General features: G+C 41.5%; 2 protein-coding genes across 12 annotated transcripts; one reads left to right on the forward strand and one right to left on the reverse strand.

The window, feature by feature from the left end:
• Window positions 1-45: 45 nt before the first annotated feature.
• On the reverse strand, window positions 46-6,584 carry btr33 (bloodthirsty-related gene family, member 33). Of its 2 annotated transcripts, XM_077013003.1 has the most exons (8): window positions 6,468-6,555; window positions 4,736-4,784; window positions 2,746-3,317; window positions 2,478-2,573; window positions 1,997-2,230; window positions 1,713-1,863; window positions 1,447-1,473; window positions 46-713 (listed from the first exon to the last, which is right to left on the reverse strand). In XM_077013003.1, exons 3-8 carry the CDS (start codon window positions 3,313-3,315, stop codon window positions 139-141), a joined length of 1,653 nt encoding a protein of 550 aa, XP_076869118.1. In that variant the 5' UTR covers window positions 3,316-3,317; window positions 4,736-4,784; window positions 6,468-6,555; the 3' UTR covers window positions 46-138. The 2 variants fall into 2 exon arrangements, with proteins under 2 accessions (XP_076869118.1, XP_076869117.1); XM_077013002.1 differs by lacking the exon at window positions 4,736-4,784 and having other exon boundaries at window positions 6,468-6,584.
• Window positions 4,872-16,916, forward strand: syt5b (synaptotagmin Vb). Of its 10 annotated transcripts, none has more exons than XM_077012993.1 (9): window positions 4,872-4,932; window positions 10,032-10,229; window positions 11,758-11,939; window positions 12,784-12,885; window positions 13,104-13,271; window positions 13,878-14,045; window positions 15,118-15,235; window positions 15,360-15,493; window positions 16,019-16,916. In XM_077012993.1, the coding sequence occupies exons 1-9, from the start codon at window positions 4,875-4,877 to the stop codon at window positions 16,226-16,228; spliced, it is 1,338 nt and encodes a 445-aa protein (XP_076869108.1). In that variant the 5' UTR covers window positions 4,872-4,874; the 3' UTR covers window positions 16,229-16,916. The 10 variants fall into 10 exon arrangements, 7 of the variants coding, with proteins under 7 accessions (XP_076869108.1, XP_076869110.1, XP_076869109.1 ...); XM_077012995.1 differs by lacking the exon at window positions 4,872-4,932 and adding an exon at window positions 5,112-5,797; XM_077012994.1 differs by lacking the exon at window positions 4,872-4,932 and adding an exon at window positions 7,468-7,619.
• The last annotated feature ends 466 nt before the right edge of the window (window positions 16,917-17,382 follow it).

Consider the following 17,382-nt stretch of genomic DNA (forward strand, 5'->3'; position numbering starts at 1 on the left):
AACTCTCAAACAGATGCAGTTTCATTACTCATTAAACTAAATGTATTAAACACCAATGACAATATTTATTTAACAATATAACAGATATAGATTAAAGTACACAGCTCATCTGTTGAAACAGATGTAAACAGCCATCCCTCACATCATTACACCATCATAAGCATCCACGGCCTGTCGACTAAAGGCTCGTATCACCAAAGGAGCTTTGTTATCGCCCGACTCATTCATGTCAGGGTTGAAAAAAGCCAGCAGCCTTTCAGTGAAGCGCTGTCGTGTAAAGGAGTAGATATGCACACCGGACAATGGGTTATAAAATGACACTTGCCCTTCTTCATAATTCACAAACACACCAATAATCTGGGGCCGTGGACACAGTGCAAGCCGCACCGATTCGCCATCGCACGCTCTGTATTCCTGCCCCCCCCTCAGGCAAATAGCCCAATAGCCGTCCTGTGGGCTCAGTGTGACCACGCCCTTTCTGTTGACTGATTCCTTGGCTACGCCCACATCCCAAGCTGTCTTATTGGCCACTTCTACTTCCCAATAGCTGCAGCCCCTGGAAAAAGGTTCTCGAGCGAGGACGCACGGAGCTGTGTCGAAACGCCGGGGGTTATTGGGAACATCGTGCTCCACGTTCCCGTCCTTCACACACTTCCCATCTGGAGACACCACCAGCCAAGGGTTTGCTGTCGTGGGGTCAAGGGTCAAATCCACTGCAAAGTAAGTAAACATTTAAACTTCAGACAGAGTTTGACGAGTTTTGCTAACTCCTGCCAAGCTCCAGCCACCAGAGGAGTCTGTTGATATCAACCCCACATTCGAACATCCGTCCAAATATCTTCCCCACTCTCAGCCAAAATAACAGACAGATAGGTAGGACTCTTTCCTGATGAAAGTAGTAAAGAAATTTTAACAAAGGTTTAGAGTTACAAAGCTGATGGTTAAGTAGATATTGATTATACTGGGCTAAATGAAGCAATAATATGTTCGAGAAAGCCACTAAGTACAAAAACACCAGTGAGGCCAAGACCAAGACCAAGACCAAGACCAAGTTTTTGTGAAGCTGTTGGTGGTGATCGCTTGTAGGGCACAACAAATAAGATAATTGGTAAAATGTTAGAAGTCCTTTGAGTGGTGATTTCCCTAACTGAATTTTCTCTCATCACTGACTCTGGTTTTATTTATTTATGTGTTTATTTTACTCCATGTTGCATGAAGTCTATGTTTATCAGTAAAAGAACATCATTTTCTTTTCTTTTCTATAGTGGTACATCTAAAGGACTCGTGATAAAAGAGCAGTGCAATTACACCATTCAAAATGTTTGATAACCGATGTAAAAGATGTAAAAAATATGTAAAAATTCAAAACATGCAACTGGAAAGTAAAAGTCAGCCTAGGATACTTAGCATGTTTAGGGTTAACTGAAGATTCAAAAGTTCTAATACCTGCATATTGACTTAGTGCCTCAAGTTCTGTGAAAGAAAGACACAGTACAGATTCCAGTGTTAAAGAAGACTTACATGTATTTTTGTGTTTTGGTCGTTTTACAGTTATTTAAGGGCTTTGGATAATTGTATGCATTATATATAGATTTATACTTTTTATACTTTTATATCCCAAAAAATATTCCAAAAGGCATAATTGTGTACTATACATTTGAATATCATCATGGGAACTATACAGCTAAATAAATATATAATGCAGTGCTGACCTCCGGCAGTGATGGTCTGGATTTGAGTCTTCAGCACTTCTTCTACACGCATTACAGTGCTTCTGAGCAGGCCCAACCCTAGCCTGGTGCTGACTGTGGTCTGACTCCAGTCATTAACACAGGAAACATGACTCAGAGAAGGATCCACCTGCTGAAAATATTACAAAGAAATACAATTCAGAATTTGATATTTGGACAGCCATCGCCTTAACACACAATCTCAATTCACATCTCTGTCAAAGGACAAAAATCTTTTATATTTGATCCGTGAAAGGGATGGTGACCTGCAAGAGATGGAGGTAGTCCTCTGAATGGATGAGCTGTTTCAGCTCCGACTCTTTTGCCTTTAGCTTGGCGACCTCCACCTCCAGCTGTGTGATGAGCTCCTCAGCCTGGCTCTCTGCTGCGATCTGCTTCTCCTCCATCACCTTCACAAACTCAGCCTGACTTCTCTCGATGCAGTGCACCAGAGCACTGAAGACCTCAATACCGGCTGCAATCTCTCTGCCTGTGTTTTCCTGTTGGAGACAGGAAGTATATCTTTTAAGTATATCTGACCTAGGTAGGTAAGCTATATAGTACAGTGACCTTTGTTTCATAGTTAATGTTTTAAAAAATATTAGAATTGCATTTTAGATTGAAACTGCTGTCAGCATGTATTGTCTAGGATATAGATGGTTCAAATAATAAACAGCAGAGATGGTGAATCTGATTTACAGAACTGCTCATGAGCTGCTCATCCCACTTATAAAGAACTGCACATACTCTGCACATCTGTATAGAATTTTTAATCTCTTTGGTCTTCTGTATCCTCTCTTGAATCATCTGCTGGATATCAGCCTGGGTTCTCAGCAGCTTGGTCTAAAGAGGACAACATGGAGGGCCAGAGCAGATTGTGAGTGTGAGAGCGTCACTGAAATGGAACAGTTAAGATTTTTAAACGTACAATACAAATGATATGAGTACAAATGCATAGTGCTTGTGTTAGTGCTTGGTATATGATATAAATATAAATTATTGCCGTTGCCGTCACCTTCCTCTCTGCCCACTCTCTCTCCACTGTAATGGCGTGGTGTGACTGGTGTTCTGCGTCCATGCACAACACACACACACATGTCTGATCGTATCTACAGAAGAGCTCCAGTGGCCTTTCGTGCGTCCTGCACATCCTCTCCTCCAGAGGGCGCTGTGGCTGCACCAACGTGTGCTTGCTGAAGCGCGCCGCATGAGAAATCACATGCTCCTCACAATACGACGCCAAACACACCACGCAGGACTTCACAGCGGGCTTCATCTTCCCCACAGAGCAGAGATCACACATAGACACTGCAACGCCGCAATGCTGTGGCGGGATTTTCCCTCTCTGCTCCCGTATCTTGCGGGCCATCTCATCAGCAAAGGAGTTCTCACGGAACTCGGGAGGAGCACGAAAGACCACGGAGCATTTGGGGCAGTGAGGGGAACCGGTCGTCACCCACTGGGTTTGGATGCAGGAGAGGCAGAACGTATGTCCACAGGGGAGGGACACCGGCTGGATGAAAACACCCAGACACACTGGGCACCGGAACAGCTGCTCAGATAGCTGAGAGACTGACGATGACATGACTGAGGGCAGACAGATGAAAGAATGTTCATGTGGGAGAATAAGGCAATAGCATGCAGTCAAAATAGATTTGCCATTAAAGATGCTTTGATGAGCTCGTATCCTCTCAGAGCCAAAGAAGGTTCTAGTTAGAACATGTGAAGACTACAATGACCAAATCTCCCAGGTCGTTATTTCTCCAATAAATGCCATGAGCTGCTTAAACATGATTAATAAGCAAAATTCAAATATCACACAATTTCAGGTCTCGTTGGCTGTGAGGAATTATGGGTAAACCTGCCTCATGTTCCCAGGCCTGAATATTGGCTGTTTTACTCTGCTCACCTTATCTCAAAGTGTAGCAAGGAACAGTAATAATAAAATTTACAACAGGACATAGTGCACCGGGGAACGGCTCAGGCTGCACACATGTGCTAAGGTGCCATTCCAACATATTAAGGATCAATTTTGTTTAACATGTAGGGGAGACCAGATTTTTTAGCTAGAGTTCTCAAACTTTTATAAAAAGTACACACATTTATTTACTACAAACTGCACCGATTCAAAACTCAATTCAAATATCACAGCCCTCGTGATTTGATGTCAAATACATGGTGTTCCTTTGTTACAGCCTACCCCACTAGCAGGGTAGGTTGTAACACATGCTGTGGTAAGTTGTAACAATTAGACAAAAGAAGCAAAAACAGAGGCCACACCATGCAATATGCTTCAAAAAGAGGTTTTTGAAATAAAATAATAAAAGAACAATCCAGAACATTCTCTCTCTCTCTCTCTCTCTCTCTCTCTCTCTCTCTCTCTCTCTCTCTCTCTCTCTCTCTCTCTCTCTCTCTCTCTCTCTCTCTCTCTGTGTGTGTGTGTGTGTGTGTGTGTGTGTGTGTGTGTGTGTGTGTGTGTGTGTGTGTGTGTGTGTGTGACTTACCATAACTCATATCCACTTTCTACTCAGGAACGTTTTACTCAGGAGTGTGTGTGTGTAAATTAGTGTACTAGAACAAACCTGTAGGTAGAACATTTAGGTCAAATAATAAACAATGTCAATGTGTGTGTGTTACATGGCAGATACCATGTGCCTTCGCAACTGATCTGACTAACTTGTCCTTCTTTGTGATCTCATCAGACGCTTAAAAAAACACTTTCTTTTCCACTGCCTATGCTTTCTGTAATTTTTTTTTATCAAGAAAGTTTTCTTAGTTGTATGTAAGGTGATGGTTGTAACACGTTTTAAAGCTGTGTTTACAACCCACCCCACTCCTGACAGCCATTGTTTATCTAGCTGTATTAGCTAGCTAAACATTGGTGATTTGAAATTAACAGGGGAAAAATGCATTACCTGAAAAACTACAGTTTAATGTAATATAATTCATATGGTTTTATCTGCAATAGTATAAGTACTAAACAAAATGTAGTCTTACTTTCTTACCTCAAAATCAGTTTTTTCTCTATGGAATCTGCATGTGCCTGTTTCCAGCCTTGATATTCACCATGTAGGATAAGGGAGGAATTGGGTAAACACTGGAATGATCATATGACTCCTATCTTATCCGTGATCGGTGGAATTGATGGTGTACAACTCATCCCATGTTACAACCATACCTGGTCTCCCCTACTGTATAGACTGTAAGTTTTCTAAGTCCATAGGGGTGCAGGAAAAAATCGATTCGAGCTCGAATCGCGTTTCTAACATTGAACAATTCAGAATCGATTCTCATTTTCAAAAAATCGATTTTTTTTTTACGGGTGTGTGTGTGCCTTCTCAGCCACGGTAGTGCTAGGCAAAACAAGGAAACAGCCTTGACTATGTGCAGGCATGCTAGTAAAGCTACAGAGGGTTGTGCAGTGTACGGTATTTGTTGTTGCGCCGCTAAAGTATGAAGTCCAAACGGCTCCGCGGTCTTTGAAAGCAACCATTTGCAAACACTTTAGATTTTACCGTCAACCCGGCCCGGGTTAGAATGGGCTTGATCGTTTGCACACGCATAAAGATGCTACAGATGATATTCAGGAGTTACAGTGATTATAACTCCTGGTAAAATAAAGTTACAATAAAAAATAAAAATAACTTAGTTCATTGAGCACTCTAGTTCTGTCCTAACTAGATATTTAGACATAATACTGCTGTAGTACTGCGAAGTCATGTGGTCAGAGGTGAACTTCAGTGAACTTCAGCCAGTGTATCTTTGGACATAGATAATGCCGTTTGGCGTGATGGATAATTAAAGTCTAGCTCTTATTTATGCATAGAAACGTAAATCGACAACATAATCTGTAGCGTCTTTATGCGGATAAACGAGGGGAGTCTGAATTCGGCACAACACCGGCTGAAAGTAAAACTCGCACGTGAAATGCTACAGGCACCATTCAGACCATTCAGAAACTGATCAGTTCAGTTAAATGTGTTCAGTTCAGTAGATATATGCGGCTTTTAGAAAATACGGTATATATATATTTTTTCTTCTGTGAAGCGGAAATTCTGGCAGCTAACGTAAGCCTACCTATTTTATTAATGTAACAGCACTTTTATTTTAGGGAGCACTTTAATATATATATATATATATATATATATATATATATATATATATATATATATATATATATATATATATATATTGTGATTTGTTAAGGAAAAATGTGTAATTTTGTTTCTGGAAGTGGCATGTTCTCAGAAATAGGCAGCTAGTCTAAGCCTAATTCTTGTATGAAGCAATTTGTTGTTTTTTACAGAAAGAGCAGTATTTTTGTATAATAATATTTTTGAGTAGTGGCCAGTTCTGGCAGCTAGCCTAAGCCTACCAATTTTATTTACTTTACTACAGTTTTATTAGTTTAATGTAGTGTTCTGAGTGTCAGCCTCAAACAGACATGTTGTCTTGGATTTACCTTTGTGTGTTTACATTATTGCAATATGTTGATAAAACCTTTACCTTTACTTTCATGCCAGCAGACCGGAGTAGCTCGTTTTGAATTGAGAATTGTTTTTTAATCGGAAAAATAATCGTTTTTTAATTGAATCGTTGGGATCTGAAAGAAACAGGAAAAAATCGAATCGTGACCCCAAGAATCGATTCTGAATCGAATTGTGGGATTCCCAAAGATTCGCAGCCTTAATAACAATACTTACCCAAAGCCTATGATAGCTATAACAGAGTTCTTACCTTAGTTCAGGTGTGTGTCAGCATCAGCAGGTGCACTGGGACAGCAAGCAGCAGTTAGCAAGCTTCACTCCAGTCCTGAGTGGATGCTAGATAACCTTTTACCTTCTCTCCACCTCAGCAGGTCCAACCCTTGTCTCCTACAGAAAGCCCCTCCCCCAACCCTTGTCTCCTACAGAAAGCCCCTCCCCCAGCCCTTGTCTCCTACAGAAAGCCCCTCCCCCAACCCTTGTCTCCTACAGAAAGCCCCTCCCCCAACCCTTCCTGTTCAACCTTTTCCGCTGATCTAAAACAAAAGGACCCTAAAGACACATCAGCTATTGTCCTAAGAGGTTTCATAGTTTGAGTAGACTGATAAAGTTCAAAGAATTTCCTCACTGATATAATGAACTAAAACGGTGTTACTGTGTATTTTTTAACAATATTTTCACATTATTGAAGAAGGTAGCCTATGTGAGTTTCAGACTTTTCTGAAGAGTGTTCATAGGTAAAAAATAAAATAAAATAAAGAGCAACTCATGAACGGGTGATCAAACAGATCAGTGGGATGTCCATCCACAGTGTCCACATTCCCAGATAGAATAATACTGTCGCCATACACGTTTTATGGCGGATTAGTGAGAGGCGAAAGGCCGTTGAAGCCCATTTCGTATCTCCCGAGGGGAAACATAAACGCAATTATTGTTAACGAGCAAAAAGATGAGTTTAACACAACGTGATAAAAAAAGAGAAGTAGACATTACCACACTGACTTTGCGTCTTTTTAATTCATTTATGTCAACAATGTATGAATCTCTACAGTAACAGATGCGGTAGGGATGGGGGACCAGAAAGATTAGAGCAGCGGACCATTTTGTGATTTGACAGCGATGTGATTGAAAGAGACGCGGGGGTGAGGTGGGGGTGGTGGTGCTGAGGGTGGTGGGGGTGTGGGTTATGGGGGAGGTGTGTTCCGTGAGGGGGCGTGTGGGGGGTGGGGTGATAGTGGTAGTATAACATTCTTTCAGTTGGTTGCGAAATGATTGAGGGAGCTTGTGGAGAAATATCAGCGCACAGTTTTGCGTGAGGCTGAATCGAGGTCTCGACATTTAACTTTGGAAAGGTTGTGTGGTGCATATTTAGCCCGGGATTCCGAACAGGAAGAATCTATCTGTGGTAAGACTGGTGCCTACTTTCAGTATGCGAGATGTAACGATGTACGGGAGTTTAACGGGGATCCGCTATGCAGTGTAACTGGCACGTTTTATAGCCTGTATGCATTTTCGTGAAATAGTAGATGAGACGGTAGGAGAAAAACAAATAAACCATTTCACTCAGTAATTGAGAAATCGGACGTCACTACCTGTTGCTACAGAGTCGCTTCGTGTGCATTCCGTTACATGATGATGGGTTTCTCCCGTAGTGGAATAAACAGCTTCAACACGGTCACAATTCTGTACATAAATAACAGTTTGTGACTGTCAAGGGATATAGAAGAGTAAAAACTTTAATATGACAACCTAAAATAAGTGGTGGGAAGCTGTTTGTGACATACACTTTGTCAGTTTTTGATTAGAGTACGTTTTGTTCGCTGTTGAGCCATTAGATGATTATTCTTACTTTGTGTAATAATGATTCGAGCCTTTTCTGTTTTATCGGTTTGTCACTCCTCTGCAAATAGCATATTTTCCCCTTCGTCACCTAAATAGGGCAGTAAATTAAACCATTCTAAGTCTGGTCAGTGATGAATAGGCATCAAGGATGCAGGCTGTGGGTTTCTGTAATCAGCGTATATAGCTAGTGACTCTAATCTAGACGCCAAGAGTAACATAAACTCAGTAATACTGTTCACATTGACACAAGGCATTGAGCAAAGAAAAATAGGTGCAGGTCAGTTGGAGTTTATCATGTGGAATATCAGGTTAAGGGTTTGAACACGACTCTGTAAAAGCAAAGAGAACCCATCAAATCTACTGTTGGCATGGGACATCAGAAGAAGAGAGACTGAGCAAGAAATGGAAGAGTGGCTCATTTTGTGAAGCGTTCACTCTAGTCTTCTGGATTAATGGTGATAATCCCATTATAAATTAGAGAGGGTGTGGAGGAAAATATGGTGGGTTCCTGTTTGGGATGAAAGAGAAAGCGAGAAAGATAAGGTATTAGAGTCGGCCATGTTAGTCATCTGTCTAACACACATATGCATGTACACACATACCCATAACCACAGACAGGCATGTATACACATACCCATACACACACATAAGGATGTAAACACATAATCGTACCCACACATGAGCATGCATGGGTGTACACATATCCTTACATACACTATATTGCCAAAAGTATTCACTCACCTTCCTTGACTCACATATGAGCTTAAGTGACATCCTACTACTAATCCATAGGGTTCAATATGACGTTGGTCCACCCTTTGCAGCTAGAACAGCTTCAACTCTTCTGGGAAGGCCGTCCACAAGGTTTAAGAGTGTGTTTATGGGGATTTATGACCATTCTTCCAGAAGTACATTTGTGAGGTCGCATACTGAAGTATGAGAAGGCCTGGCTCTCAGTCTCCACTCTAATTCACCCCAAAGGTGTTCTATCAGGTTGAGGTCAGGACTCTGTGCAGGCCAGTCAAGTTCATCCACACCAGACTGCCATCCATGTCTTTATGGACCTTGCGTAGTGCACTGGTGCACAGTCATGTTGCAAGAGGAAGGGGCCAGCTCCAAACTGTTCCCACAAATTTGGGAGCATGGAATTGTCTAAAATGTCTTGCATTAAGCGTTCCTTTCACTGGAACTAAGGGGCCAGGCCCAGCTCCTGAAAAACAACCCCACACCATAATCCCCTCTCTACCAAACTTTACACTTGGTACAATACTGTCAGACATGTACCATTCTCATGGCTACCACCAAACCCAGACGAGTCCATTATATCCCGTGAACGAGCCTCCCCTGCTCTAAAGTCTAGTGGTGGTGTGCTTTACACCGCAATGTTGTCTCTTGTCATTCTGATATTGTGTTTATGGCTGCTGTTATTTGGATACTGTGTTTGTGTTCCTTGTTGTCATTCTGATGCTGTGTTTGTGGGTGCTGTGTTTATTGGTGTTGTCTTGTGTCATTCTGATGCTGTGTTTGTGGGTGCTGTGTTTATTGGTGTTGTCTTGTGTCATTCTGATGCTGTGTTTGTGGGTGCTGTGTTTATTGGTGTTGTCTTGTGTCATTCTGATGCTGTGTTTGTGGGTGCTGTGTTTATTGGTGTTGTCTTGTGTCATTCTGATGCTGTGTTTGTGGGTGCTGTGTTTATTGGTGTTGTCTTGTGTCATTCTGATGCTGTGTTTGTGGGTGCTGTGTTTATTGGTGTTGTCTTGTGTCATTCTGATGCTGTGTTTGTGGGTGCTGTGTTTATTGGTGTTGTCTTGTGTCATTCTGATGCTGTGTTTGTGGGTGCTGTGTTTATTGGTGTTGTCTTGTGTCATTCTGATGCTGTGTTTGTGGGTGCTGTGTTTATTGGTGTTGTCTTGTGTCATTCTGATGCTGTGTTTGTGGGTGTGCATTGAAATTCTAATCCAATGTTCATGTCTAGCTACTCCCATGAGATTTGCCAGTATGGCAGTCCGTATTCGCCGGACCGCTGAACCAGCTGAGCCAGAACCAAAGCCAGAACCGGAAGCGGAACCCAAACTCCACTCTGCTCCCCAGACTCCTCCCCTGGCCCCTCCCACACACCACAACTATGACAACATGAAGAGCAAGTTCATGAATGAACTGGAGCACCTGCCACGTGAGTATTTGCCCCCTGCTGGCCTCTAGGTGAAAGGGTGAGATGTCTTCAAGACACTCCGTGCTGTAAAATGCACCTTATTGTAAAAGAGACTAGAGCACAGTTGGACTAGCTCCAATAAAACTGCATAGTCATTTGTGCAGCCATTTACATACACCAGAAAATACCCCGCTTGTAATAGGCTTATCACCATCAAGGACTGAAATGTTTGGATTGATGCTATCTTTTTGCTACACATTGTGCACACATTTTGAGCTGATTGACATTAGCCAAGAAAGCAGTGTTACAGCCGGCTAAGCCTTTAGCAGCAGCTAAGAAGCATTTACATTACAACATTTCACAGACACTTTAATCCAGAACGACTTAGATATTCATCACTTATCCTTGGGGATGCAAAGAGGCATCTATGCTAATGCGTCTTTAACAGAAGATGAATTTATGTCCAAGCTCTTGACTATTGGTCTCACAGTGTATTTCTGAATTGATCCTTCAACATGTAGCACATTACTGTAATAAATAACTACATAGTGGCGTTGGCGGAAGTGCTGTAAATACTGTCACCTGAGCACATTTTAATAAATAGTTTCAGTGTTGTAGTACAAAAAGACTAAAGACTGCAAAAATGATTTTAAGAGGATGTAACAGAATGAGATGTGGGACCTGTTGAGTTTTGCCCTGTCTTGTGGCACTGAGTATGAACAGTATTGTGAGTAAGAGCAGTATTGTGCATGAGTAGTGTTGTTGGTTTTTTGTGAAATCTGAACTTGAACTGTTCAGTTAAGTAATGAACGTGAATGCTAGTGTAATTCACATAACCATAAGACATAAGGTTTCCCAGGCTTGGTAAGCCTTTCTATCAAGAAGAGTTGAAAATGGTTGTATCATTGCTACTTTGCAAGCTTAACTGAACATTCATGACTCTTACCCAAAGGGGATATTTGGAACTGTCTGCTCCGATGGGCATAACTTTTACTACTCCTGGAAACAAGAACCTGGTTGCTCCATGTGTAAAAGATATATGATATTTTTGGCATGCCATTGTGGTATGTCTCGCCATTTAACAGGTTTGCTAAAAGAACATGGCGTAATTCTCCAGGGAAAATAATTTACTTTAAGTCGAAACAATCTTTTTCCAAAAGGGGGATATGATCAGTGAATGCTTGGTGGACGTTGGAAAAAGCAAGACACGCGTGTAAATCTGGAATTTCTTTATTCTGTTGATTATAAAACCACAGCAATGATGTGGCCAGTACAATGAGAGCTACTGAAATCGCTGGTAGAGCGACTCGGGTTGCAACATTGCAGTGGACCAGCAGTTAGTTTGGTAGTGTAGCCACGGAGCAGCACATGTGTAGCAGCACATTCTGGGCCCTGTACACTCTCAATGTCAATGGGCCCCTATAAACGCCTGTAAACGAGGCACATGAGCAAAATGGGCTCTTCTCCCTACCCCCCCCCCCCCCCCCCCACCTGCCCTGCTGGCATCCTTTACCTGTTACCATGGTGATGGACCTTCCCCTCTGTGCAGTGCCCATGTGGGCGGTGGGGGCCGTGGTGGTGGTGCTCCTGGCCCTCGTGGCATGCTTCATCTTCTGCGCCTTCAAGAAGTGCTTCGGCAAAAAGAGGAAGTCCAAGAAAGGCAGGGAGCGCAAGGGAGTGGCACACAGACGCAAGGCTGCAGAGGAGGGGGAGATGACTGCAATGTCCAAGGTAAGAATACAAACTCTTCCTGAAAAAGAGTGTCATTTTTATTTAAAAAGCACGGTGAAAACAATTGTCAAGCAAAGTACCATACAGAGTGTGGTATGTGAGTATTAACTAAAGTACTGTACAGAGAGTATGTGAGTATTAACTAAAGTACTGTACAAAGTATGTGAGTATTAACTAAAGTACTGTACAAAGTATGTGAGTATTAACTAAAGTACCATACAGAGAGTATGTGAGTATTAACTAAAGTACTGTACAGAGAGTATGTGAGTATTAACTAAAGTACTGTACAAAGTATGTGAGTATTAACTAAAGTATTGTACAAAGTATGTGAGTATTAACTAAAGTACTGTACAGGATATGTAAGTATTACCTAAAGCGTTGTACAGAGTGTATGAGTATTCAGTGAACTACTGTATAGTATGTGACTAGTAACCAAAGTGCTTTACAGAGAGCATGTGAGCGTTAACTAAAGTAGCATACAGAGAGTATGTGGATATTACCTAAAGTACTGTACAAAGTTTGTGTATCAACTAAAGAACTGTACATAGTATGTGAGTATTAAGTAAAGTACTGTACAGAATGTGTGAGTACTAACTAAAGTACTGTGTAGTGTATATTTTTTGGATACACACATGAGGCTGATAGACTATAAAACCTTCCTATATAACCTTTTGTTAACTTAGTAATCATTAAGACCAAGAAGAGCCAGATGATGAGAAGATGATGAGAAGATGATGAGAAGATGATTAGAAGGCCTCTGCTCTGCTGTCTGCAGTTAATATCTTTGAGTCCTCAAGAGCAACATGTTTAATGGGAACACTGGTGTCCTGTTGTTACTATTCAGCAGGAGGAAGGTGAGATAAAAGATGGAGAGGAGGAGAAAGAAGAACATGAAAACCTGGGAAGGCTGGAGTTTGCTCTGGACTACAATTTCACTGAAGCTCAGGTATCACCATTTGTTAGCACCAATGTACAGCACAAGAGGTTTCATTTAACTATGCCCTTGTAGGGAATTTGTTTGAGCACATGGTTTAAACACTAATGTGTTTCTAAAAAGTATAGCTTTTTACTGTAGCATTATTTTAATTAATAAAACAAGAATATAAAGTGAAATAAACACACTGAAGTAACAAAATGACGTATTTTATTATGTTCTTGTTCTAGCTGATAGTCAGTGTGCTGCAGGCTCGAGACCTGGCTGCTATGGACATTGGTGGAACATCTGATCCATATGTGAAGGTCTACTTGCTTCCAGACAAGAAGAAGAAGTTTGAGACCAAAGTTCAGCGCAAAAACCTTTGCCCAGTGTTCAACGAGACCTTCGTCTTTAAGGTCTCACCTTCACTGTCCAGGTGTCCCCATCTTAGAATCCCACCTGATGCTCATGATGGATCTAATATTTTCCCATTGAGTTGGGTCAGGTGCTTTTGAGGCAGGAAAACAAGACATATGTCCCCCAAATCTGTTAATGTGTTTGTCTCTAGACTCAGATGTCCTTTGAAACTCATTGTACCAATGCAGGCACCCATTACCACACTGTACTATGTGGTTCAAGTTTTGAATTGTGAGTGTTTAGATGCTTGCTTCCCTACTAATGTCACCTTTTGCTATGTGTGTTTGTGAGTGTACCGTGTGGATCCAGATAAATGTTCATCTCAGTAGTTCACTTTCTTTGTGTGTGTCTCTGTAACAGCATGTGATGCTGTCCCAGACTCTTGTGTCATGAATATCATCCAGAGCTCCCAGACGCCCCTGCTCCCCCACAGTAGTTTTGTCTTTCATTCTGTGATTGGCAGCAGGACAGGTATCACTAAATGTATTACATGGTCCTTTGGCTTATGGTGTTCATCATCGCATCACCCAACATCTTTAAGAATGATTTTGTATTTACATGTTGTATCTCTCTCTCTCTTTCTCTCTCCATGTTCTGTATCTCAGATCCCCTATTCTGAATTGGGTGGTAAGACCTTGGTTCTTCAAGTCTTTGACTTTGACCGTTTTGGCAAGCATGATGTGATTGGCCAGATGAAGATCCCTATGAGTAGTGTGGACCTGGGACAGCCACTGCACCAATGGAGGGACCTGGAGAACGCAGACAAAGAAGAGGTAGAGTAGCAGTCGTCTGTAGTGTGCTTCATAATAACACATACTAGAGGGTGGATAGGAAACTGCATGTTCCTTCTATCTGCTAGGTACATGCAGAGCGTCCTAGACTATTTTCCTTCTGTTCTATTTAATTCTGTTTTAAAAGTATTTCCGTGAGCCCTGAAAAGTGTCTACAAGGAACTGCTTTAATTACAGAGGTCTGAATAAATTAAACTGATTTTGCTCCAGTGCATTATTTTTAAACTGACACTGAAGCACAGTTTTATCTGAAAGAACTCGCAGATCTAATATCGGATAAGATGCTTTATTATTTGTTGTAATAAACAAACTGATGTTATGGAGTTACTGGAAACGTGTCGAATCACGGTGGCACAAGTTGCTTTTAAAAGATTTAAAAACACATTGACTTCTTGTTACTGTGTAGTGAATCGCTGGGTCAAAGGGTTATGATGGGGGTCATTTTTGCAACTAGGACTAGAACTGCAAACTGCAGTTCCATCAGCAACCCAACCTTAAATAATCCAGAATACCAAAACACAATTTAAATGTGTTAAAACACAACATATACCAAACATCAACTTTAGAGAAGCAGTGGACCAATTTAGAGTATTAAATTCTAATTTTGTCTTATTTTGAAATCTTCACAAAATTCAGAAAATTAAACTGTGCAAGACACCGAGAAAGGCATAAGCCCCGGAAAAACATTCGCTATACCCCGTTGCTAAGTAACCAGCCGACTTGCCGCTTACACGTAGCTAAGAGTGTTTGTGTCTTTGTTCTTCACTGCTGAGCCCTTGATCTTATTCAGCAGCTCTGCTGGACTGTAACACACGTCTTAATCAGCAGCACACCATGGCTATGTGATTCAAGATCTGCACAACTGTGGTTGTCAATACGCGTTTGGATTAAAAGCTGCCCGCCAGAAATAAGAATCTGCTATTGCCAGTTGTAGTCTGCAGTGTGAGCTTGCACTCTTTCCCAATAGGCCTAAATTTAATATGTAATTCATTTCAAGTTATCTGTCTCTCTCTCTGTCTCTTTCTTTCTTTCTTTCCCTCCCTTTGCCTTGCAGCAAGACAAGTTGGGTGATATCTGTATCTCTCTACGTTATGTCCCCACTGCTGGCAAACTTACGGTCAACATTATGGAGGCCAAAAATCTAAAAAAGATGGATGTGGGTGGTTTATCAGGTACCCATCCTCACCCTGCCTCGTTACCTTATCAAAAAAGCCTTTTTGTAATATCTGCTTACCAGTATCGTGACATGCAAATGATTTGGCCCAATGATGAAGTCCATGATTCTTTGCATTTCAGATCCTTTTGTGAAGATTGTGTTGCTTCACAGTGGTAAACGGCTGAAGAAGAAGAAGACCACGGTGAAGAAGAACACGCTGAATCCGTATTTCAATGAGAGCTTCAGCTTTGAGGTCCCATTCCAACAGATTCAGGTACAACTATTGAATCAATATGTATTGCAACAGTTCCATGATAGAGCTCATGGTGGTTCTATCTACAGATGATCTGGAAACTTGTAAGGGACGTAAGTAAGTCTAACAGCACATTAAAATGGTTATGTCAGTGTGATTCATCGCAAGCCGTTGCCTTGGTCACCTTAGTGTATACAAGTGGTAAAAGGGAGCTGTGTAAACACAGGACTTATATATGACTGTGTTCTGTGTAGTAACACAGTGGCTTGAAGGTCTTGAGGGTGCAGGACTCGACCTGATTTCTCACCTTCAGTGGTTTTGAACTGGACTCTAAATTGTAGTCAAGGATCAGAACAACAAAGGCAGTAAATATTGACAGCTACATTTAATATGGTTGATTGAGTGAACTTTGGATAAAAATACAATACAGACTGAAAGTGAAATAAGTTCTAAGGAACTGAGCATGGTTTTATAATACTTTTTATTTTTATTTTAATGTTATTTTCTGCCACTAACAAAATTCCTTCCTGTTCTCTCCCAATCCAGAAAGTCCAGCTCCTCATCACTGTTTATGACTATGACAAACTGGGGAGTAACGACCCCATTGGCAAGACCTTCATTGGCTTTGGTGCGACTGGTGTTGGCCTACGTCATTGGTCGGACATGCTGGCCAATCCCAGACGTCCTGTGGCCCAGTGGCACACCCTGCAGCCGGAGGATGAAGTGGAAGCTGTGCTCAAAGCACCCCATCAGTAAACATAACCATCACTATGTCTACCAGCAACTCATCACAGTTATGTTTTGCTTCATTTCCTATGTTCAAACCAGTTACATGTTTGGCCTAGCATGTTTGCCAGCTGTGACCATTTGTTGATGTCCTGGGGAGTAAAACTGTTAATCTCAATTACACTGGCTAATGACACACTATGAAACTAAACTCTGGTAATCTAATTGTCCTCTTCATTCAACATGCATTGGTATATCTTCCACTCTTGAAGCTCGTTTTGTTTTTGTGAGATTTTCTTCTGTCATGTATTGCTTGTATTGTTTTGTTTCCTATGAGATTAAAGTGTGATGTCAGTTCATTTTGTCATGACAGCGTTCTGCATGAGCTCCAGGGGCAGACCCTGTGGGGTGTTCTCAATGATTTGGTGAAGTCGTAGATGTTTTAAAAGATGTATTTGTTGAATAACTGCAAAGCTTCTTTGTTTAGGTAGCTTCCTCGTCTATAGAAGTGACAGTTCATAGCCAACTGTCTACATTGTTTTGTTCAAACTGGATGCTATTCCCTGAATGTATGCTAAAAACTAAAAAAAATACTTCAAAGAGTAACTAAAAGCTCTGTGTTCAAAACTATTTGATTTTGTAAATGTTTTTCTACATATTTCGCTTGTGTGGATCTGTGTGTGTCTGCATGCTGCATGAAGGATACAAATAAAGCAATTCAATTCATTTGTACAGTTCCTTTTCATAAGAGATGTCACAACTATTTACAGAAACCCAGGTCCAAGGTTAACACTAGCATGGACCAGCTCACTCAGATGGTGAGGAAAACAGTGAGAGGAACCAGGAGAGGAAACCCTGAGAAACATGAGACAGCAAAGTTGTAAGGGAGACGTCTCAGATAGCAGAGAAGTTTACATGAGTTACATGAGTGAGATTATGCAGAAGAGCCTTGAAAAGATCAAACAAATGCCAACATTAAGATTTACGAATGATGATGGATGTGAGATTATTAATAAAAAGGCCAGGTGGTGAGCACAAAGCTGTGGAGCAGGAGTGTTTCAGAGGCAGGGCAAAGACGGGGGCCCAGCAGGAGGAACTCACACTGGACTCGTCCTCAGGCACGCCCTCATGTGAGAATCAACACAGTGGCCCAGCAGGATGCTAGCTAGGTCTGGAGCACATGG

The sequence above is a fragment of the Brachyhypopomus gauderio genome, chromosome 7 (genome assembly GCF_052324685.1).
Source record: "Brachyhypopomus gauderio isolate BG-103 chromosome 7, BGAUD_0.2, whole genome shotgun sequence".
Classification (NCBI taxonomy): domain Eukaryota; kingdom Metazoa; phylum Chordata; class Actinopteri; order Gymnotiformes; family Hypopomidae; genus Brachyhypopomus; species Brachyhypopomus gauderio.